Consider the following 24,116-nt stretch of genomic DNA (forward strand, 5'->3'; position numbering starts at 1 on the left):
TTGTTGCGTTTAATGTTGTTCCAGAGGTCTCTTAGGCTGTTTTCATTTCTTCTCATTTTTTTTTCTTTATTCTGTTCCACAGAAGTGATTTCCACCATTCTGTCTTCCAGGTCACTTATCCGTTCTTCTGCCTCAGTTATTCTGCTATTGATTCCTTCAAGTGTAGTTTTCATTTCAGTTATTGTATTCATCTGTTTGTTTGTTCTTTAATTCTTCTAGGTCTTTGTTAAACATTTCTTGCATCTTCTCGATCTTTGCCTCCATCCTTTTTCGGAGGTCCTGGATCATCTTCAGTATCATTATTCTGAATTCTTTTTCTGGAAGGTTGCTTATCTCCACTACATTTAGTTGTTTTTCTGGGGTTTTATCTTGTTCCTTCATCTGGTATATAGCTGTCTGCCTTTTCATCTTGTCTATCTTTCTGTGAATGTGGTTTTTGTTCCACAGGCTGCAGGATTGTAGTTCTTGCTTCTGCTGTCTGCCCTCTGGTGGATGAGGCTATCTAAGAGGCTTGATGGGAGGGACTGGTGGTGGGTAGAGGTGAATGTTGCTCTGGTGGGCAGAGCTCGGTAAAACTTTAATCCACTTGACTGTTGATGGGTGGGGCTGGGTTCCTTCCCTGTTTGTTGTTTGGCCTGAGGCAACCCAACCTTCGAGTCTCCCTGGGCTCTTTGGTGGGGCTAATGGCAGACTCTGGGTGGTCTCACGCCAAGGAGTACTTCCCAGAACTTCTGCTGCCGGTGTCCTTGTCCCCATGGTGAAACAGAGCCACCCCCTGCCTCTGCAGGAGACCCTCCAACACTCGCAGGTAGGTAGGTATCTTTCAGTCTCCCCTGAGGTCACTGCTCCTTCCCCTGGGTCCCGATGCGCACACTACTTTGTGTGTGTCCTCCAAAAGTGGAGTCTCTGTTTCCCCCAGTCCTGTCCTGCAGTCAATTCCCCCTAGGCTTCAGAGTCTGATTCTCTAGGAATTCCTTCTGCCGTTGCCGGACCCCCAGGTTGGGAAGCCTGATGTGGGGCTCAGAACCTTCACTCCAGTGGGTGGACTTCTGTAGTATAAGTGTTCCAGTCTGTGAATCACCCACCCACCAGTTATGGGATTTGATTTTACTGTGACTGTGTCCCTCCTACTATCTCATTGTGGCTTCTCCTTTGTCTTTGGACGTGGGGTATCTTTTTTGGTGAGTTCTAGTGTCTTCCTGTCGATGATTGTCCAGCAGCTAGTTGTGATTTTGGTGTTCTCGCAAGAGGGAGTGAGAGCACGTCCTTCTACTCCACCATCTTGGTTCCTCCTCTAGAAAACAACTCATAATACACGGATCTATTGGGATTGTATGGCTGGTAGAAGGGACATTAGTAATATCCAAGAAACAGTGTAGGGGAAGAATCTGAAGGGCTTGGCACATACTTGTTAGATTGAATTGACTCAGTGGAATGGTGAGATTTTTTGTGGGAAGCTTTTGTGGGATTTAGAGCGTGAGTTGGCAAGCTATGTCATGTATGCTAAATCTGGCCAAGGCCTGTTCTGTATGGCCTTGAGCTAAGAATGGTTCTTATGGTTTTTAGTGGTTAAAAAACAAAACAAAGAATAGGTGATGGTGACAGTATGTGGTTCAAAAAGCCTAAAACATTTACCATCTGGCTCTTAATAGAAAAAATTTACTGATTGCCCATTTAGAGTATAGCCATACTTCTCTAAGAAGTGGGGAAGTTGAAGGAAGCATCAGTTTAAGGGGAAAGGTGTTCCTTTGGGCCTTGATGAGTTGTCTGTTGTTGGACAAATAATTGCAGAGGTGAATTTGAAGAAAGGATGAGAAACCAGAACTATATTAATAATTGATCTGTAGTGTTTATTTTTTTGTAAGGCATCGTGTTAAACTGTAAAGGATTTGGAAATTATCTGTTGTATCCATTCCTTTACTAGTCCAGGCTCCCATTGCCCCTCCCCAAAAGACTGGTGGCTGTAGCTTACTTTTACTTATCTCCCTGATTAATTTTCCTAAAGAGAGCTCTGATGATTCCTTATGTTAAATGCTACTTGGGATTCATTTTTCTTCTGTATGTAAATTAAAATGTCAATGAAAATGTTTATATTTACATTTTTTTGAAGTTATATCAGAGTTTATTGGGTGTTTGAACAAAATGGGTGTCAGGAAAACCCTGCTGGGATTTCTTTTTTTTTTTAAATAAATTTATTTTATTTATTTATTTTTGGCAGCATTGGGTCTTCGTTGCTGCGTGCAGGCTTTCTCTAGTTGTGGCGAGCGGGGGCCTCTTTGTTGCGATGCGCAGGCTTCTCATTGCGGTGGCTTCTCGTGTTGCAGAGCACGGGCTGTAGATGCGTGGGCCTCAGTAGTTGTGGCACGCGGGCTTCAGTAGTTGTGGCTCACATGCTCTAGAGTTTAGGCTCAGCAGTTGTGGTGCATGGGCTTAGTTGCTCCACGGCATGTGGGATTCTCCCGGACCAGGGCTCGAACCTGCGTCCCCTGCATTGGCAGGCGGATTCCTAACCACTGCCCCACAAGGGAAGCCCAACCCTGCTGGTTTTATGAGGCCAGACAGCCGTCCTGGGGTCAGTGGGAGGCCAGTCCCAATTCTAGAAAGTTCTCCTGATGTTTTAAATGGGCTGTAAGTATCTAGTCATTTCCAGAGGAGTTGATAAAGGTATTCATTAAGCAGCCTTGCACGATTTTTCCTGTTTGTACTGCTGTTTGTTGAATAAACATCAAAAAGAATTTGAAAAATGCCTGAAAGCCTAGAAGTGGAAGCAAAGAAGATCAGAGGCCGCGTGGCCCCCGTAGGCAGGGACAGGCAGGCAGATGCCAGCTTCCACGGCTCCTGCATGGCTCCTGGGCCTGCAACGAAGGGTTTGGAAAGCAGGTTCTCAGAATTGCCTTTAGTACCGATACATGGTTCAGCAATATTCTGACAGAGATGTCCATACTTTAAGTTAACAAAGACAAAACACAATCATATTTACTCCTTCATTATTAAGGCTTACAGATTAGCTCAAAGAACAATAAAATATATAGAAAACATATAAAATAAAGGATGGAAACTACAAAGATAAGTGGAAGGTATAAAATTAAGTATTTGTTACCATTTGTAACAAATATTTGATTTCAAAAAAATCAATTCCAAGAAAAAATTAAATCATGATTTATACAAAACGTGTGTTCTGTTCCTTGATAACGACAGTGAAAAATGTAAGGAATCTTTAAGTTGTCTGTTAGCGAATCCTGAAACTTGGCTAAATGTTGTTTGCAAATCTCCACGGAGTGATAGTAGACAAATATTTGTAAAAGGAAACTAATTCAATATGACAGTGCAATGAAGTAGTATTACAGCTTAGCTGATGACAGAGATAGTTAAGACACTAAAACCTCAGGCAGTGTTATGAGGACTGGAAAGTAATTTTCATGTGATGGCTGTCACTTCATCTGAAGCCGAGAGAGAATTCAGCCCCTGAAAGTGTCACTGACGTGAGGACAGATGGGGCTGGTTTCCAGGCCAGCCAGCATCCTACAAGAGCATCCTTCACCAGGACCACTGTGTGGGGAAACCACAGTAACAATCTCTGAAACTCAACAACTAACTTGGAGATCATTAAAATGATTGAAGGGACAGTTCTCACTACAACTTAATCGTGTGTGTGTCCCCTGAAGACTCTTCACCCTTCCTCCTCCCGTGAACTCAGACCATGGTGGCTTTCACTTAAACAGAAACCCCTCATTTTGATTTGTTCCAGTCCATGAGTTCTGGCTGGTATTGTGGGTGTTTTTTAGGAGGTTTGTCCGCACCCCAAGGTCTTGGAGATATTCTACTTTTTCTTCTATTCACTTATGGTCTCACTTTTCATTTTTGGGTCTTTAATCCTACTTATCTGTGAGGTTGCTTCCACTCCTGATATGAGATGGGGACCCAGTTCTGTTTAGCACCACCTGGTGAGTCGGTTTTCCCAGCATTGTCTACCCCAGGCCCATGCGGACACGCTGGTGGAGTGAGGAGCTCTCCGTCATCACAGTCTTCATTGGTGCGGCTTTGTGTTAGTCTGTAACATCTGTTACCCTCATCGTAGTTTTCCTTTTTCCAGACTGACCTAGCTATTCCTGAACACTTATTCTTGCATTTGAGTTTTACGATAGTTTGCTGGGTTTCACACACCCTTACCTTTCAGGATTTTGTTTTGGAATTTTTTAAAGTCACATGCTCATTTGGGTTAATTTTTACATTATATACATCCATGAATATGGTATAGCTCTCCATTCATGTGTGCTGTAATGTTTTTAATAGAGTCTTTAAACTTCTTCTGTAAAGTTTATAGGTTAGAATGCTTTCAGCTGCAAGTTACAGAAACCTGCATCCAACTGGTCTGAGCAGTGAGAAATTGTTTATCCCTTAAGTGCCTAAGGACCACGGGGCAAACCCTGTTCTAAGCACAGAGGATATGTCAGGGAACAGAACAGGTGAGAATCCCTGTCTCTGAGGGCACACAAGGAGCCCGGTGGTGGCTCACGCAGCCGGTGGCCCCTCAGGATGTGGCCCCCATCCCCATGCCTGGGGCTGCTGCAGCCACGTTGGTGGGCTGAGGGAGTGTGGTAGCTAGTCTTCTAGGGTTGCTGAACAAAGCACCACGAACCAGGTGTCTTGAACAGCAGAAACTGACTCCCTCAGGTCTGGAGGCCACGAGTCAAGATCAAGGTGTATCTCCTTCTGAGGCAGAGGGAGAACCCAGCTCACTCCTCACTCCTGGGGGTTTGCTGGCCACCTTTGACGTTCCTTGGCTTGTAGACTCATCACCCCAATCTCTGCCTTCAGCTCACGTGGCCTTTTTCTCCCGGGGATGGGTATGGGGCTGGCGGGCAGGAGTTCTGGGTGGGTCTCGGCAGCGCCCTCAGGCCGCGCTGGCACCTCTCGCTGGTGGAGGAGCTTTCTGGTGCTCAGGCGGGGCAACTGGACCCGCGTCCTCGCCTTGGGGGTTCAGGAGGAGGGTCACGCAGCCCTGGCTGGAGTGGAAGTGGACAGGCTCCTGGCCCAAGGAGGAGAGTGGCCGCTGCTTGGTGCTGCCGGGCGCCTCACCCCTTATATTTACATTTAATAGGAAGGCATAAGGTATGAAAAGTATATATACCTGTGATTCACTTTCATGAGTATTTCAATTAGTAACTATCCAAAGTTTTGCAAGCCAGCATTTAGACTTAACTGGGGCATTAGTTCGTTGCTGTAGAACAGTCATTTTGAAATCTATTGATATAATTCTTCCATCCCTATCACCACTTGGGTTTGAATAGCTATAGTTAGAATTGCTTCAGGTAGACTGTTGCTGAGGAGTGGAATTGGAGAAAGAAAAGGGGAAAAGCTAATACTGGTTAGCAGTAGTTAGCAATTAACAATACCTTTTAGGAGAGATATGTTAGCTCTCTGTTCTTTTTATTTTTCTCCATGTTCAGAAAATTAAATACATAGTGATTACATAGGAATTCCACTTTTGAAAGTAATTAATATATTTCTACTCATTGGTTTCAAAAAAGATGTAAGAAAGGTGCTTATTTAAAGCATATCATCAAATGATTTTGAAATGCTTATCTTAAATTTCTCTTAAAAAGCTAAAAAAAGAAAGCTAGTAGAGGCTTTGGAGTCAGGGTAAACTACTGGCTGTGTGACGTTGGACAGTCTTGTAACTTTCATGTCTAAGTCTCTGCCCATACCTTGTCTTTTCTCTTTCTGGAACTCTGATTAAACTTACGTTTGATTGTCTCATTCTGTTTTCTCATCCTCCCCTGCCTTTTAAACAGCTTTGTTGTGGAATAATGCACATACTATAAAATTTGCCGTTCATAAGTATACACATTTGATGGGTTTTTTTGTTTTGTTTGTTTGTTTTTGGCCATGCTGTGTGACTCGTGGGATCTTAGTTCCCCAACCAGGGATTGAACCCAGGCTCTTGGCAGTGAAAGCACGGAGTCCTAACCAGTGGACTGCCAGGAAGTTCCCCATTTGATGGTTTTTAATAAATTTATTTAGTTTTATAACCAACACAATCCAGTTTTAGACACTTCACAAAATTCCCTTGTACTTGTTTGCAGTTTATCCCTGTTCTCACTCTCAGCCCCAGGCAATTACTAAACTTACTGTTTCTATGGCTTTGCCTTTCTAGAAATGTCATGTAAATGCAATCATAATATCTTATGTCTGGCTTTTCCCATTACCATAATGTTTTTGAGGTCCAGCAGTGTTGCGTGTTATCTTTAGTTTGTCCCTCTTTATAGCTAAGTAGTATATATCGTATGGATATATCACTTTGTTGGTTATTATGAATAATGTTTCTAGAACATTCAAATACAAGTCTTTGTGTGGACATGTTTTCATTTTTGGGGGGAAGATAGTTAGGAATGGAATCTTGTAGTCATATGTAAGTTTATGTTTAACATTTCAGTAAACAACCAAACTTTTCCTTTGTAAATGTTTATACCATTCTGCATTCTGACTAGTAAAGTATGAGATTCCAGTTTATACATTCGTGCCAACACTTGGTATTGTCAGCCTTTGATTAAAGCCCTTCTAGTGGTTGTGAAGTGGTATTGCATTGTAGTTTTAAATTTGCATTTCCCTAATAACCAGTGAAGTTGAGCACCTTTTCTTATACTTATTTGGTAAAGTAAGCATATTCTTTTTGGTGAAATGTCTCTCCATGTCTTTTGCCCATTTGTGAATTGGATTTTTTTTGTTTACAACTTTATTGGAGTATAATTGCTTCACAATGGTGTATTAGTTTCTGCTTTATAACAAAGTGAATCAGTTATACATATACATCTGTTCCCATATCCCTTCCCTCTTGCGTCTCCCTCCCTCCCACCCTCCCTATCCCACCCCTCCAGGCGGTCACAAAGCACTGAGCTAATCTCCCTGTGCTATGCGGCTGCTTCCCACTAGCTATCTACCTTACGTTTGGTAGTGTATATATGTCCATGCCTCTCTCTCGCTTTGTCACAGCTTACCCTTCCCCCTCCCCATATCCTCAAGTCCATTCTCAAGTAGGTCTGTGTCTTTATTCCTGTTTTACCCCTAGGTTCTTCATGACATTTTTTTTCCTTAAATTCCATGTATATGTGTTGGCATACGGTATTTGTCTTTCTCTTTCTGACTTAACTTCACTCTGTATGACAGACTCTAGGTCTATCCACCTCATTACAAATAGCTCAATTTCATTTCTTTTTATGGCTGAGTAATATTCCATTGTATATATGTGCCGCATCTTCTTTATCCATTCATCGGATGATGGACACTTAGGTTTCGATCTCCAGGCTATTGTAAATAGAGCTGCAGTGAACATTTTGGTCCATGACTCTTTTTGAATTATGGTTTTCTCAGGGTATATGCCCAGTAGTGGGATTGCTGGGTCATATGGTACTTTTATTTGTAGTTTTTTAAGGAACCTTCCTACTGTTCTCCATAGTTTCTGTACCAATTCACATTCCCACCAGCAGTGCAAGAGTGTTCCCTTTTCTCCACACCCTCTCCAGCATTTATTGTTTCTAGATTTTTTGATGATGGCCATTCTGACTGGTGTGAGATGATATCTCATTGTAGTTTTTTTTGTTTGTTTTTCTTCAGTATGCAGGCTTCTCACTGCTGTGGCCTCTCCTCTTGCGGAGCACAGGCTCCGGACGCGCGGGCTCAGCAGCCATGGCTCACGGGCCCAGCCGCTGTGCGGCATGTGGGATCTTCCCGGACAGGGGCACGAACCCATGTCCCCTGCATCGGCAGGCGGACTCTCAACCACTGCGCCACCAGGGAAGCCCTCGCTGTAGTTTTGATTTGCATTTCTCTAATGATTAATGATGTTGAGCATTCTTTCATGTGTTTGTTGGCAGTCTGTATATCTTCTTTGGAGAAATGTCTATTTAGGTCTTCTGCTCGTTTTTGGATTCGGTTGTTTGTTTTTTTGCTATTGAGCTGCATGAGCTGCTTATAAATTTTGGAGATTAATCCTTTGTCAGTTGCTTCATTTGAAAATATTTTCTCCCATTCTGAGGGTTGTCTTTTGGTCTTGTTTATTGTTTCCTTTGCTGTGCAAAAGGTTTGAAGTTTCATTAGGTCCCGTTTGTTTATTTTTGTTTTTATTTCCATTTCTCTAGGAGGTGGGTCAAAAAGGATCTTGCTGTGATTTATGTCATAGAGTGTTCTGCCTATGTTTTCCTCTAAGAGTTTGATAATTTCTGGCCTTACATTTAGGTCTTTAATCCATTTTGAGCTTATTTTTGTGTATGGTGTTAGGGAGTGATCTAATCTCATACTTTTACATGTCCCTGTCCAGTTTTCCCAGCACCACTTATTGAAGAGGCTGTCCTTTCTCCACTGTATATTCCTGCCTCCTTTATCAAAGATAAGTTGACCATATGTGCGTGGGTTTATCTCTGGGCTTTCTATCCTGTTCCGTTGATCTTTCTGTTTTTGTGCCAGTACCATGCTGTCTTGATTACTGTAGCTTTGTAGTATAGTCAGGGAGCCTGATTCCTCCAGCTCCGTTTTTCGTTCTCAAGATTGCTTTGGCTATTCGGGGTCTTTTGTGTTTCCATACAAATTGTGAAATTTTTTTGTTCTAGTTCTGTGAAAAATGCCAATGGTAGTTTGATAGGGATTGCATTGAATCTGTAGATTGCTTTGGGTAGTAGAGTCATTTTCACAATGTTGATTCTTCAATCCAGGAACATGGTATATCTCTCCATCTATTTGTATCATCTTTAATTTCTTTCATCAGTGTCTTATAATTTTCTGCATACAGGTCTTTTGTCTCCTTAGGTAGGTTGATTCCTAGATATTTTATTCTTTTTGTTGCAGTGGTAAATGGGAGTGTTTTCTTGATTTCACTTTCAGATTTTTCATCATTAGAGTACAGGAATGCCAGAGATTTCTGTGCATTAATTTTGTATCCTGCTACTTTACCAAATTCATTGATTAGCTCTAGTAGTTTTCTGGTAGCATCTTTAGGATTCTCTATGTATAGTATCATGTCATCTGCAAACAGTGACAGCTTTAATTCTTCTTTTCCGATTTGGATTCCTTTTATTTCCTTTTCTTCTCTGATTGCTGTGGCTAAAACTTCCAAAACTATGTTGAATAATAGTGGTGAGAGTGGGCAGCCTTGTCTTGTTCCTGATCTTAGTGGAAATGGTTTCAGTTTTTCCCCATTGAGGACGATGTTGGCTGTGGGTTTGTCATATATGGCCTTTATTTTGTTGAGGAAAGTTCCCTCTATGCCTTCTTTCTGCAGGGTTTTTACCATAAATGCGTGTTGAATTTTGTCGAAAGCTTTCTCTGCATCTATTGAGATGATCGTATAGTTTTTCTCAATTTGTTGTTATGGTGTATCACGTTGATTGATTTGCATATATTGAAGAATCCTTGCAGTCCTGGAATAAACCCCACTTGATCATGGTGTATGATCCTTTTAATGTGTTGTTGGATTCTGTTTGCTAGTATTTTGTTGAGGATTTTTGCATCTATGTTCATCAGTGATATTGGCCTGTAGTTTTCTTTCTTTGTGACATCCTTGTCTGGTTTTGGTATCAAGGTGATGGTGGCCTCGTAGAATGAGTTTGGGAGTGTTCCTCCCTCTGCTATATTTTGGAAGAGTTTGAGAAGGATAGGTGTTAGCTCTTCTCTAAATGTTTTCTTTTTTTTTTTTTTTTGGTACGCGGGCCTCTCACTGCTGTGGCCTCTCCCGTTGCGGAGCACAGGCTCTGGACGCGCAGGCTCAGCAGCCATGGCTCACAGGCCCAGCCGCTCCGCGGCATGTGGGATCTTCCCGGACCGGGGCACGAACCCGCATCCACTGCATCGGCAGGCGGACTCTCAACCACTGCGCCACCAGGGAAGCCCTCTCTAAATGTTTGATAGAATTCGCCTGTGAAGCCATCTGGTCCTGGGCTTTTGTTTGTTGGAAGATTTTAAATCACAGTTTCAATTTCAGTGCTTGTGATTGGTCTATTCATATTTTCTATTTCTTCCTGGTTCAGTCTTGGCAGGTTGTGCATTTCTAAGAATTTGTCCATTTCTTCCAGGTTGTCCATTTTATTGGCATAGAGTTGCTTGTAGTAATCTCTCATGATCTTTTGTATTTCTGCAGTGTCAGTTGTTACTTCTCCTTTTTCATTTCTAATTCTATTGATTTGAGTCTTCTCCCTTTTTTTCTTGATGAGTCTGGCTAATGCTTTATCAATTTTGTTTATCTTCTCAAAGAACCAGCTGTTAGTTTTATTGATCTTTGCTATCGTTTCCTTCATTTCTTTTTCATTTATTTCTGATCTGATTTTTATGATTTCTTTCCTTCTGATAACTTTGGGAGTTTTTTGTTCTTTCTCTAATTGCTTTAGGTGCAAGGTCAGGTTGTTTACTCGAGATGTTTCTTATTTCTTAAGGTGGGATTGTATTGCTATAAACTTCCCTCTTAGAACTGCTTTTGCTGCATCCCATAGGTTTTGGGTCGTTGTGTCTCCATTGTCATTTGTTTCTAGGTATTTTTTTTATTTCCTCTCTGATTTCTTCAGTGATCACTTCGTTATTAAGTAGTGTATTGTTTACATTTTGTATGTGTTTGTATTTTTTACAGATCTTTTCCTGTAATTGATATCTAGTCTCATAGCGTTGTGGTTGGAAAAGATACTTGATACAATTTCAATTTTCTTAAATTTACAAAGGCTTGATTTGTGACCCAAGATATGATCTATCCTGGAGCATGTTCCATGAGCACTTGAGAAAAATGTGTATTCTGTTGTTTTTGGATGGAATGTCCTATAAATATCAATTAAGTCCATCTTGTTTAATGTATCATTTAAAGCTTGTGTTTTCTTATTTATTTTCATTTTGGATGATTTGTCCATTGGTGAAAGTGGGGTTTGAAGTCCCATACTATGAATGTGTTACTGTCAATTTCCCCTTTTATGGCTGTTAGTATTTGCCTTATGTATTGAGGTGCTCCTATGTTGGGTGCATAAATATTTACAATTGTTATATCTTCTTCTTGGATCGATCCCTTGATCATTATGTAGTGTCCTTCTTTGTCTCTTCTAATAGTCTTTATTTTAAAGTCTATTTTGTCTGATATGAGAATTGCTACTCCAGCTTGCTTTTGATTTCCATTTGCATGGAATATCTTTTTCCATCCCCTTACTTTCAGTCTGTATGTGTCTCTAGGTCTGAAATGGGTCTCTTGTAGACAGCATATATATGGGTCTTGTTTTTGTATCCATTCAGCCAATCTGTGTCTTTTGGTGGGAGCATTTAGTCCATTTCCATTTAAGGTAATTATCGATATGTATGTTCCTATTCCCATTTTCTCAGTTGTTTTGGGTTCGTTATTGTAGGTCTTTTCCTTCTGTTGTGTTTCTTGCCTAGAGAAGTTCCTTTAGCATTTGTTGTAAAGCTGGTTTGGTGGTGCTGAACTCTCTCAGCTTTTGCTTGTCTGTAAAGGTTTTAATTTCTCCATAAAATCTGAATGAGATCCTTGCTGGGTAAAGTAATTTTGGTTGCAGGTTTTTCTCCTTCATCACTTTAAACATGTCCTGCCAATCCCTTCTGGCTTGTAGGGTTTCTGCTGAAAGATCAGCTGTTAACCTTATGGGGATTCCCTTGTGTGTTATTTGTATTTTTTCCCTTGCTGCTTTTAATATGTTTTCTTTGTGTTTAATTTTTGACAGTTTGATTAATATGTGTCTTGGTGTATTTCTCCTTGTATTTATTCTGTATGGGACTTTCTGTGCCTCCTGGACTTGATTAACTATTTCGTTTCCCATATTAGGGAAGTGTTCAACTATAATCTATTCAAGTATTTTCTCAGTCCCTTCCTTTTTCTCTTCTTCTTCTGGAACCCCTATAATTCGAATATTGTTGCATTTAATGTTGTCCCAGATGTCTCTGAGACTGTCCTCAGTTCTTTTCATTCTTTTTTCTTTATTCTGCTCTGCAGCAGTTATTTCCACTATTTTATCTTCCAGGTCACTTATCCATTCTTCTGCCTCAGTTATTCTGCTATTGATCCCATCTAGAGTATTTTTAATTTCATTTATTGTGTTGCTCATTGTTGCTTGATTCATCTTTAGTTCTTCTAGGTCCTTGTTAATTGTTCCTTGCATTTTGTCAATTCTGTTTCCAAGATTTTGGATCATCTTTACTATCATTATTCTGAATTCTGTTTCAGGTAGACTGCCTATTTCCTCTTCATTTGTTAGGTCTGGTGGGTTTTTATCTTGCTCCTTCACCTGCTGTGTGTTTTTCTGTCTTCTCATTTTGCTTATCTTACTGTGTTTGGGGTCTCCTTTTTGCAGGCTGCAGGTTCGTAGTTTCCGTTGTTTTTGGTGTCTGTCCCCAGTGGCTAAGGTTGGTTTAGTGGGTTGTGTAGGCTTCCTGGTGGAGGGGACTAGTGCCTGTGTTCTGGTGGATGAGGCTGGATCTTGTCTTTCTGGTGGTCAGGTCCAGGTCTGGTGGTGTGTTTTGGGGTGTTTGTGACCTTATTATGATTTTAGGCAGCCTCTCTGCTAATGGATGGGGTTGTGTTCCTGTCTTGCTAGTTGTTTGGCATAGGGTGTCCAGCACTGTAGCTTGCTGGTCATTGAGTGAAGCTGGGTGTTGATATTGAGATGGAGATCTCTGGGAGATTTTTGCCATTTGATGTTATGCGGAGCTGGGAGGTCTCTTGTGGACCAGTGTCCTGAAGTTGGCTCTCCCACCTCAGAGGCACAGCACTGACTCCTGGCTGCAGCACCAAGAGCCTTTCATCCACACGGCTCAGAATAAAAGGGAGAAAAAGTAGAAAGAAAGAATTGGAAGGAAGGAAGGAAGCAGGGAGGGAGGGAGGGAGGAAAAAAGAAAGAAGATAAAGTAAAATAGAATAAAGTATGATAAAATATAATAAAGTTATTAAAATAAAAAATAATTATTGCAAAAAATTTTTAGGAATGGACGGATAGAACCGTGGGATAAATAGTGGAAGCAAAGCTATAGAGACAAAGTCTCACACAGAAGTGTACACATACACATTCACAGAAAGAGGCAAAGGGAAAAAAATCATAAATCTTGCTCTCAAAGTCCACCTCCTCAATTTGGGATGATTCGTTGTCTAAAGGAGAGAAGGAAGGAAGGAAAGAAAGAAAGAAAAGATAAAGTAAAATAAAATAAAGATAAAATAAAGTTATTAAAATAAAAAATAATTATTAAGAAAAATTTTTAAAAAACGGATGGATAGAACCCTAGGATAAATGGTGGAAGCAAAGCTGTACAGACAAAATCTCACACAGAAGCATACACATACACACTCACAAAAAGAGGAAAAGGGGAAAAAAATCATAAATCTTGTTCTCCAAGTCCACCCCCTCAATTGGGGATGATTCGTTGTCTATTCATGTATTCCTCAGATGCAGGATACATCAAGTTGATTGTGGAGGTTTAATCTGCTGCTTCTGAGACTGTTGGGAGCGATTTCCCTTTCTCTTCTTTATTCTCACAGCTCCCGGGTCTCAGCTTTCGATTTGGCCCCGTCTCTGTGTGTATACTGCCGGAGGGCGTCTGTTCATCGCTCAGACAGGACGGGGTTAAAGGAGCAGCTGATTTGGGGACTCTTGCTCACTCAGGCGGGGGGCGGGGGGGAGGGAGGGGTACGGAGTGCAGGGCAAGCCTGCGGCGGCAGAGGCCGGGATGACGTTGCCATGCCAGCAGACCGAGGCGCGCCATGCGCTCTCCCGGGGAAGCCTTCCCTGGATCCCGGGACCCCGGCAGTGGCGGGCTGTACAGGCTCCCCGGAAACGGGGCGTGGACAGTGACCTGCGCTCGCACACAGGCCTCTTTGCGGCGGCAGCAGCAGCCCCAGTGTCCCATGCCCATCTCTGGGGTTCGCGCTTTTAGCTGCGGCTCGTGCCTGTCTCTGGAGCTCCTTTAAGCAGCGCTCTTAATCCCCTCTCCTTGCGCACCAGGAAACAAAGAGGGAAGAAAAAGTCTCTTGCTTCTTCGGCAGGTCCAGACTTTTTCCCGGACTCCCTCACGGTTAGCCGTGGTGCACTAACCCCTTCAGGCTGTGTTCACGCCGCCAACCCCAGTCCTCTCCCTGCGCTCCAACCGAAGCCCGAGCCTCAGCTCCCAGCCCCGCCCGCCCCGGCGGCCGAGCAGACAAGCCTCTTGGGCTGGTGAGTGCCGGTTGGCACGGATCCTCTGTGCGGGTATCTCTCCGCTTTGCCCTCTGCACCCCTGTTGCTGTGCTCTCCTCCGCTACTCCGAAGCTTTCCGCCTCTGCCACCCGCAGTCTCTGTCGCGAAGGGGCTTCCTAGTGTGTGGAAACGTTTCCTCCTTCACGGCTCGCTCCCACTGGTGAAGGTCCCATCCCTATCCTTTTGTCTCTGTTTATTCTTTTTTCTTTTGCCCTACCCAGGTACGTGGGGAGTTTCTTGCCTTTTGGGGGGTCTGAGGTCTTCTGCCCGTGTTCAGTAGGTGTTCTGTAGGAGTTGTTCCACGTGTAGATGAATTTCTGGTGTATCTGTTTATCGCTCTCGCCCTCGCTCTCGCTCTGGATTTTTTTTTTTTAATGTTGAGTTTTCTGAGTCCTTTATCTTATCTGCAAATAAGTCCCAAATCAGTATATGCTGTTTTGGGTGGAGTATTTTATAAGTTCCATCAGGTAAAATTGATTGACAGTGTTAAGTCTACTCTATTCTTTCTAGTTTTCCTATCAAGAAAAAGACGAAGTTTAAAAAAAAAAAGGGATGTGAATTGTACAAGATTGCATTTCATAGCATTTATCTATGCCCATATATTTCCAAGTTCTCCCTAAGACGTTTTCCTCTTTTGTCAAGTAGTTGTCTTTTGACAGAACTCCTTAGAAAGGTCCACTGTTAATTAATAAATTTGCTCATGTTGTGTTCACTTTTTGCTCGTCTTTCATTCATATTGTAGGCTTTAGGCATATGCTCATGAGCTGCAAATGATTTAGTTAAAAACATATATATATAATTCATACCGGAGTAATCTGAGTGCTTCTCATGCATGTATATTGCCATTATTTTAGTAGGTTATTTGCATATGTTAAGTGTCTAGTTCTAGAATCTGATTTTGGTGGACTTCATTACCGTAGCATGGGACTGAGCTGTGGTCATTGCCATTTGTTTGCAAATAAGTTCACAGGGAGAAATTCCAAACAAATCTGTGTCTTGCTTTAACAACCAGTAAAAATATAGCAGCAAGTACAACCACTAATCTGTTTCCCCCCCCCCAAAACCATTTCCAATTTTTTCTAGAAGAGGGAAGCAACCCTTTAAATTATAAATCACAGTATAATTTTAGTGCTACCCCTAAACCCTGCATTTTTAATATTAGGAGCTTAATGAAAATTTCATGAGTTTAAAGCACTAGGTTAAGTTGGTTTTGGTAGAAATTCAACCTCACGTTATCATGTGTCAGAGCAGCCTACCAAATGATATTTTTTTCAAGTTACAAGCAGAAGTCACATGAATAAATGTCTTCAGGTCCAGATGCTCTGCCTGCCTTCAGTGTACTATGGTTGTGGAGTGGGAGAAGTGGCCAGGATAGCAATAATATACCAGCAGTCTAACTGACATGGCCAGATCTTTTGATTCTCAGGAGAATGCTCTAAATGTGATCCTGGGGATGGTTCCATTGCTCTACAGGTGCATAAGGGAGTAGGGGGTGATGGAGATTGCATTCCTAAATAGTGTAAGTCTCATTGAGAAGGTGACATTTGCTCAAAGACTTGAAGGAGGTGATAGAATGAAAGTAATGAGTCAGGATGCAGAGTTGCAGAGCACTAGGACCTTAAAGATTATTGTAAGGACTTTGGCTTTTATAAAACTTCTTAGAGTAAAATGTGAAAATATTGGAGAGTTTTGAGCAGAGAAGTGACATAATGACATATTTTAAAAGGATTACTTTAGGGACTTCCCTGGTGGTCCAGTGGTTAAGACTCTGCACTTCCATTGCAGGTGCCATGGGTTCGATCCCTGGTCAGGGAACTAAGATCCCATATGTTGTGTGGCATGGCTAAAAATAAATAAATAAAATAAAAAATTTTTTAAAAGATTATTTTATTTCTTTTGGCAAGGGTGGCATGAGTGGTTTCTGCAGTAAGCCAGGCAAGAGGTGATGATGGCTTGGGCCAGAATAGTAGCAGTGGAGGTGTGAGAAGTGGTTGGATATGTTTTGAAGGCAAGCTGACAGGTTTTGCCATGGGATTATATATGAAGTACATAAAAAGAGGAAATCAAGGATGACATTAAAATTTTTGCCTTAAGGGACTTCCCTGGCAGTCCATTGGTTAAGACTCCACACTTCCACTGCAGGGGGCACAGGTTCGATCCCTGGTTGGGGAACTAAGATCCTGCATGCCACGCAGCCAAAAAAAAAGAAAAAAAAAAGATTTTTGCTTTTAAAAAAAAAAGAAAGAATACAACTGGAAGAATAGAGTTACCATTTACTGAGATGGGGAAGACTTTATGAGAAATAGTGTTTGGGTGAAAGGTGAGCTCAGTTTAGGCTATGTTAATGTTTGTGATGCCTGTTAGACATCAAAATGAAGCTGTTAAGTAGGCAGCTGGATATGTGAGCATGGAGTTCAGGGAAAGATCTGACATGGAAATACAAATTAGAGAGTCATCCAGTGTATTGATGGCAAACTGGATGTGAGCACTAAGAGAATGAATATAACTGGAAAAAAAGTCCAAAGTCTGAGTGAATATAACCGGAAAAAAGAAGTCCAAAGTCTGAGTGAATATAATTGGAAAAAAGAAGTCTAAAGATTGAGGAGAAGAGGAGAAATCAACAAGGATATAAATGGAGTGGCCAGTGAAGGGAAGAAAATCAAACTAACTGATGAAAATGTTTTAAGATGAGAACGATTGATTTTGTTAAATGCTGCTGATATATCAATGAAGATGAGTCCTGAAAGTTGACCTTTGGATTTAGAGAAAATCGTTGGTGATCTTGTTGAAACTTATTTTAGGAGAGTGCTTGCCTTGCAAGTCTGACTGGAGTGGGTTTTAGAAAGCATAGGAGGGGAAGAAAAGAGGGAAACACTTTTTCCAATGATCTTTACTGTAGATGGAGGCAGAAACATTATGTGTTAGCTTGAGGGGCAAGTGGAGTCATGCAAAGTTTGTTGTGTTTAAAATGGGAAGAATAATAGCATGTTGCATGCTGATGGGAATAAGTTAATAAAGAAGGGGAAAAAATCAAGGAGAACTGGTGGAGAGTTAGTAAGGGTATGGGGTCTAGAGCACAAGAGGAGTGATTAGACTTAAATAGGAACACAGTCAGTCACAGGAAGGAAGGCAGAATGTGTGGGTATAGATACTCATTGGTGGACAGATGTGGTAGAAGTTTGTAGAAGTTCTCTTCTTGCTGCTCAATTTTCTGAGTGAAATGGGAAGTAGGTCATCAGTTGAGAGTAAGTATGGTGAAGGAGTGTTGGAGGTTTGAGGAGAGGAGGAGATGGTGTGAAATCATACAGAAGAATGAGAAAATGGACCAGGGAAATATGGTGTGACTGTTGGGCATCATTAAGGGACATTTGAGGTTTGTGGTCAGGGTTTTAAAGTGAAACCAGAGGGTGTTGTTTTGTTTGTTTGTTTCTGTAGTCATATTAATATAGGCAGTTATGGAATAGGTGGGGAATTGGATTGAATCAGGGTTGGGTTTGCTAGGTGTATTCCTAGTACAGTAAAGCTGGAGAGATTCCTTTTTTTTTTCTCTTCTCCCCCTGAGGGGTATGTAGGGAAGCAGATTCTTCAAAGGAATACTACCAGACTTTAGTTAGAAAAAGAAGGTGGTGGCTTGCAGGATCTTAGTTCCCCAACCAGGGATCGAACCCATGCCCCCTTCAGTGAAAGCACAGAGGAATCCTAACCAATGGACCCCCAGGGAATTCCCTAGAGGTTTCTTTTTGGAATACAGGCTCTTCCTTTTTGTACTGTACTGGTAAGAAAGAGGGGGATGGGGGGGAGAGATTTGGAGAGAGAGAGTGTGCTAATGTCTATATTTAATATATATGTAATATCTATAGATATATGAGATATCTAATGTTTATCTATGTCTAATATATATATTATGTGGAGGATAAAGCTCAAGATCTTCAATCTACTCAGTCCGAATTTATGGAGTTTCACCTATCTCAGTATGTAATGCCTCATCCCTTTTTTAAAAAAATAAATTTATTTATTTATTTTATTTTATTTTATTTTTGGCTGCCTTGGGTCTTCATTGCTGCGTGCGGGCTTTCTCTAGTTGCAATGAGCGGGGGCTACTCTTTGTTGATGTGCACGGGCTTCTCATTGCGGTGGCTTCTCTCTCTCTTTTTTTTTTTTTTTTGTGGTACGCGGGCCTCACTACTGTGGCCTCTCCCGTTGCGGAGCACAGGCTCCGGATGCGCAGGCTCAGCGGCCATGGCCCACGGGCCCAGCCGCTCCGCATCATGGGGGATCCTCCCAGACCAGGACACGAACCTGCGTCACTTGCATCGGCAGGTGGACCCCCAACCACTGCGCCACCAGGGAAGCCCCGCGGTGGCTTCTCTTGTTGCAGAGCATGGGCTCTAGGCGCGCGGGCTTCAGTAGTTGTGGCACGCAGGCTCAGTAGTTGTGACTCGCAGGCTCTAGAGTGCAGGCTCAGCAGTTGTGGTGCATGGGCTTATGTGCTCCGCGGCATGTGGGATCTTCCCAGACCAGGGCTCGAACCCGTGTCTCCTGCATTGGCAGGTGGATTCTTAACCACTGAGCCACCAGGGAAGTCCACCTCATCCCTTTTTAATCAATCACCAATAGCAGGATACAGAGTCTAGAGATCCAGGCAGAAGTTTAAGTGGTGGTATAAAAAGTAATTAAAAAAAAACTTTTAAATTGAAATTATTTCAGGTTTACAGTAATTGATGGAAAGGTGTTAATCTTCCACTGTCATCTTAGATTTGTCTTATTCTCGTATTGATGTTTTTGCTTTATGCATTTTGAGACTACTTTATTTGGTGATTCATATTTAAGATTGTTGTAGTAGTCTGGTGAATCAGATATTTGAAATCATGTAATAACCTGCACTATCCCTATTGATGTTTAGCATCTATTTTCTTTTTAGTATTGTCTTTCTTTTGATTAGAATTTGCTTGATATCTCTTTCTATCCCTGTACCATTAGCCATTCCATGCCCTATGCTTTAGGTATTTGTCTTAGAAACAGAGTATAGCTATTACTAGGTTTTATTTTATTTTTAGTTGAATCTGACAGTCACTTTTAATTGGCCTTAAAATGATCCACTTCCCAGGATCATACCAGCCCCTCTTGAGGTTTCTGGCTGAAATTCGATTTCCCTCCTCTCTGGTTATTTGAAGCCACAGTATCTGCATAGCGCTGTTGATTTAGTAATCTCAATCTCACTGGACTTAAGTGGAATGATTCTAATATTTTAGGTGTGCTGTTGTCAGTAAGCATGTTGTATATAGTAAATATTTAATGAATTAAAAATTGAATTATTTTAATGTATTTATCATTAAATTTTTCCTTGTAATATTAGTTGGTTAATTTATAAACCATCTTTTTTAAACTTTCTGTTTTAGTCCCAGAAATCCTGGATAGAAAGCACTTTGACCAAGAGGGAATGTGTATACATTATACCAAGTTCAAAAGACCCTCACAGGTAAGCATACTTCTCTTTCTTCTGGGTTCTTCTAGAAATAAATAAAATTATTTATTTATTTACTTACTTACTTACTTACCTACCTACCTACCTTATATTTTTGGCTACGTTGGGTCTTAATTGCGGCACACGAGGTCTTCGTTGAGGCATGCAGGATCTTTCATTATGGAGCACGGTCTCTTTGTTGCGGCATTTGAGCTTCTCTTTAGTTGCGGTGTTTGGGATTTTTCTCTCTAGTTGTGGCGCGAGGGCTCCAGTGCACGTGGGCTCTGTAGTTGTGGCGCGCGGACTCTCTTGTTGAGGTGCGTGGGCTTAGTTGCCCTGCGGCATGTGGGATCTTACTTCCCTGACCAGGGATTGAACCCACGTCCGCTGCATTGGAAGGTGGATTCTTTACCACTGGACCACCAAGGAAGTCCCTCTTCTAGAAATTTAGATGTAAATTATATTGCTATTTATTTATTTAAAATTTAAATTATTAATTATTTGTAGTTACTGTTAACTTCTGTGCTTAATGTTAATTATTCTTTTAGGATTAGGAGAAGGAGCTATCATTAGCAAAATATCAGTGTTCTGGAGTTCTTAATGACATTTCACAACATAAAACCTCTTCTTCAAAGTGTTGTTCCATCCCTAATCTCCCCCATATCATACTAGTGTATTACAAAGACAGTTAAGCCTCTCTTTTTAAATTGATTCACTCATACTGAGAACTTTAAAAAGTTTGTGTATCGATTTAATGGGCATATACTGAGTGCCCAACACTATGGTTTATGCTGAAGAAACCAATATGAACCTAATAGTTGCTGGTTTTGTTTGCCAAAATATAGCTATAATGAGCACTTATTGGAAAACCTATCACCAGAGATTCTGTTGGCATCTCTGATTGTCTTTTGGTCTTTAAAATGGCTTTGATAATAGAAAAAATTTTAAGTGAAGGACAGTAGTTAGAATTCAAGAAAAAGATCTGTTGAGGTATTTATTGAAGAAACATTTTTCCTATTTTTTTTTCTTTTTCTTTAGACCTAAAAATAGCAAGAAGCTTAAAAGGGTAAATCAAAAATACAGTTATTTTCTGGCCTACAGAGCACCTCTTTTCACAGGCACTTAGGAAAAATTAATTGAAAAAGGCATTTACAAGGATTTTTAGTCTTCTTACCTTTCCTGTCTCCTATTAAACCTTGTTTTCTATGTAGTTATCTTCTCTGCAACTTTACTTCCATTTGCTATATGGCTCTTATGAAAATACAGCCAAGTAGGTAATCTTTTATTAACTGATGTATTTTAAATTGTAACACCTGTCACCATTATTGTCCATAGTAGGTTTTCAGTAAATATTTGTTGAATAGAATTTCTAAACCTTTTGTTACATTACATAAACCTGCTGTTTGAATTCAACATTTATCTTTTTTTTAACAGCAAAAAATACCTATTTTGAATATATCTCTCACTTAAATTTCCATTTTAAGAGGAATGTGCATGATAACTTTTGGAAAGTTTTGAGATGCAGAAAGTAGGCTCAGGGACTTCCCTCGTGGCGCAGTGGTTAAGAATCCACCTGCCAATGCAGGGGACACTGGTTTGATCCCTGGTCTGGGAAGATGCCACATGCCGCGGAGCAACTAAGCCCGTGTGCCCCAACTACTGAGCCTGCGCTATAGAGCCTGCGAGCCACAGCTACTGAAGCCCGTGCACCTAGAGATCGTGCTCCGCAACAAGAGAAGCCACTGCAATGAGAAGCCCACGCACCGCAATGAAGAGTAGCCCCCGCTCACCGCAACCAGAGAAAGCCCGCGCACAGCAACGAAGACCCAGAGCAGCCATACATACATACATACATACATACATACATACATACATACATACATACATACATACATAAATTTAATAAAAAAGTTACTCTATCATTAAAAAAAAGAAAGTAGGCGCAATACTCAGTTTCAAAACATGAGGACAGTCATTATTAATAACATTAATTGCACCTGTTTTTAATCTTTCCTCAGTGCATAGCTTTCGTTTTAAAATATTGCTAAATTCAGCCTATACGTAAAACTTTGAATCTGCTTTTTAACAAAATGTTATAGTAATTACATTTTTTCATGATATAGATATTTTATAAGAACGGTAGTTAATATTCTGTTAGTGTATGTATCACAATTCATATATCTATCTTACTCTTGGCCGTTTGAGTTATTTCCATTTTTTAGAATTATAAATTAAAATTAGGTCACAGTGGAGATCTTAGTGGATAAAACTTTTTTGTGTTTAAAGTTTTATTCCCGCTTAGTATGTGTAATGCCAAAAAACTTTCCAAAAGATTAAAGAATACACATTATCACCAGTAGTGACGAGAATGCCTGACTATTGACTAGAGTAATATGATCCATCATCTTCAAGAAAAAGTGATGAGTAGAAAATAGTGTATTAAATTTGCATTTATTTGATTACTGTTGAGAAAACATTTTTAATATTCTTTAATATTCCCCCAATATTTGTTAATTTCTGTAAATGTCTTTTTAGATCATTAAAATAGATAACCTTAATGTCTCTTCCAATCATTATTCTATGATTTATTTGTATTTCTTACTAATTATTAAAGATAGGTTTTGTTACAAGATAAGATTACATTTCTTAACCAGAGAGCATAAGTGACATTTCCCAGGTCACATGGCTAATAATTCATAAAGATTGGATTAGAATTTAGATCTGCCAGTTCTAAATAAGACTGTGTTGTTCTTTCATTGAGGGAAAATTATGGTTTTCCTTTATTAAAAAATAGATTGTATTATCATTAAGGAGCTTATTTCTTGTAATTTTGTTAATTTTACTTTGCAGTAGAAATAATACAAGTCCTCATTAGGTGTTAAAGAAATCTCAAGCTGTTATTAAATACCCTTGCCTGTAGCCATCCATATGAGACCTAATTTACAAACACCATTAGCTGGTCATTTTTTCCTACACTAATTGGATTTTAAAATTAATTTAATATGAATAGGTTAATCATTGATTTACAAGGTACCAAAAATTATAAGTGAAAGCCTTGTTTTTACCACTGTGCCTTAACTATAAGTTCCCCTCCCTAAAGGAAAGTGTTACCTATTCCTTGGGATACTTTTCAGAAATAGATAAACTCTTTGCCTGACTAAGCAGATGTATATTTATTCCTCCCTCTTCCCTTTTAAATGCATACTGTTTATCTCATTGTGTTTATTATCTTGGCAATAACCACTTTGCTCTTAATTGTTGCATCCTTTTTAATTATATATCTGGATCATAATTTTAGTATTCCCTTAGGACATTTTAGCTATTCTGTTTTTTTGCTGTTGGAAAAAAAAAAATTCTGTTGGGTTTTTTCAGCACTAGCTGTCCCTGACTCCTTGTTTGGCACCTTACAATAAATGCTGCACTTTCCTTCACCACAATAAATAAATAAATAAACAAATGAATGAATGAATGAATTAATTAAAAAATTCTGTAGTGAATAACCTTATAAATGAATCATTTTACACATATGCTGTAGATATTTTTTAACCTTCACTCTTAGTACTTTAGACTTAGAGAAAGAGTCTGCATTTTTCATTTTGATAAGTATTTTCAAATTGCCCTCCATAGAGAGTTTATCAATTTATACTCCTCCCAGCAGATACGAGGCTACTTTCCTCTATATTCTCACCAAGATATTGTCTTAAAGGATTAAAAAAATTTTTTTTCTAATCAAACACCTTTTCATATGTTTGTTTTTACTGTGAATTATCTGTTCATATATTTTCCTATTTTATATTGATTCAATGAAGCTCTTATATATTAGGAAAACTGACATTTTGTCTGCAAATATTTTTTCTGTTTACCTTTAGACTTTATGAGTGACATATTTTTGCCACATAAAAATGTTGTATTTTTTATGTAGTTAAATCTGTCAGTCTTTTCTCTTATGGTTTCTGGGTTTTAAGTCACAACTAATTATATTTAAAATATGAAAATCATGTTAGTTTTAAAAAGTAGTTATTTGAATATGTAAATTAAGGTATAAATGACTTGTGCTATCTACTGAAAAACTAAATACATAATTTTTCCTTTGTTTTGTACTTTTTTATGGATTTTATATAGTTTAAACTAAAAAAAAATTTTCCCTTTAAGTAATAGATTTACCTTGTTTTATAGATGCCTTCCAGGATGTCAAATTTGTCAACAACTCGTCAGGTAATTTTCATAACTGCATTGCACAAATTTTGAAAAATAAAACTAATGTATAAAAAAATCAGAATACATTGGGATAAATTCACAGGCCATTATGTTCAAGGGTTACTTTACTCAGACTTGGGAGGTGAAGGATCAGGCAAAGCTGCTTGAAACTCAAGTGTAGGTATCTGAGCAGAGTTCTAAAGCTGAATCTGAATTAGTCAGGTAAAGATTGAGGGAAAGGAATTTTGGGCAGAGGG

General features: G+C 40.0%; 1 protein-coding gene across 1 annotated transcript in view; it reads left to right on the forward strand.

Moving 5' to 3' along the window:
- Positions 1-24,116, forward strand: part of LOC307049308 (uncharacterized protein) — a gene marked incomplete at both ends in the record, with an annotated part of 42,213 nt that overhangs the window by 16,502 nt on the left and 1,595 nt on the right. The window contains 2 exons of the mRNA XM_079698778.1: positions 19,598-19,677; positions 23,839-23,877. Coding sequence (XP_079554904.1) covers positions 19,598-19,677; positions 23,839-23,877 — 119 coding nt within the window. The remainder of the gene's footprint in view (positions 1-19,597; positions 19,678-23,838; positions 23,878-24,116) is intronic.

Source organism: Hyperoodon ampullatus (genome assembly GCF_949752795.1).
Source record: "Hyperoodon ampullatus genome assembly, chromosome: 3".
NCBI classification, from domain to species: domain Eukaryota; kingdom Metazoa; phylum Chordata; class Mammalia; order Artiodactyla; family Ziphiidae; genus Hyperoodon; species Hyperoodon ampullatus.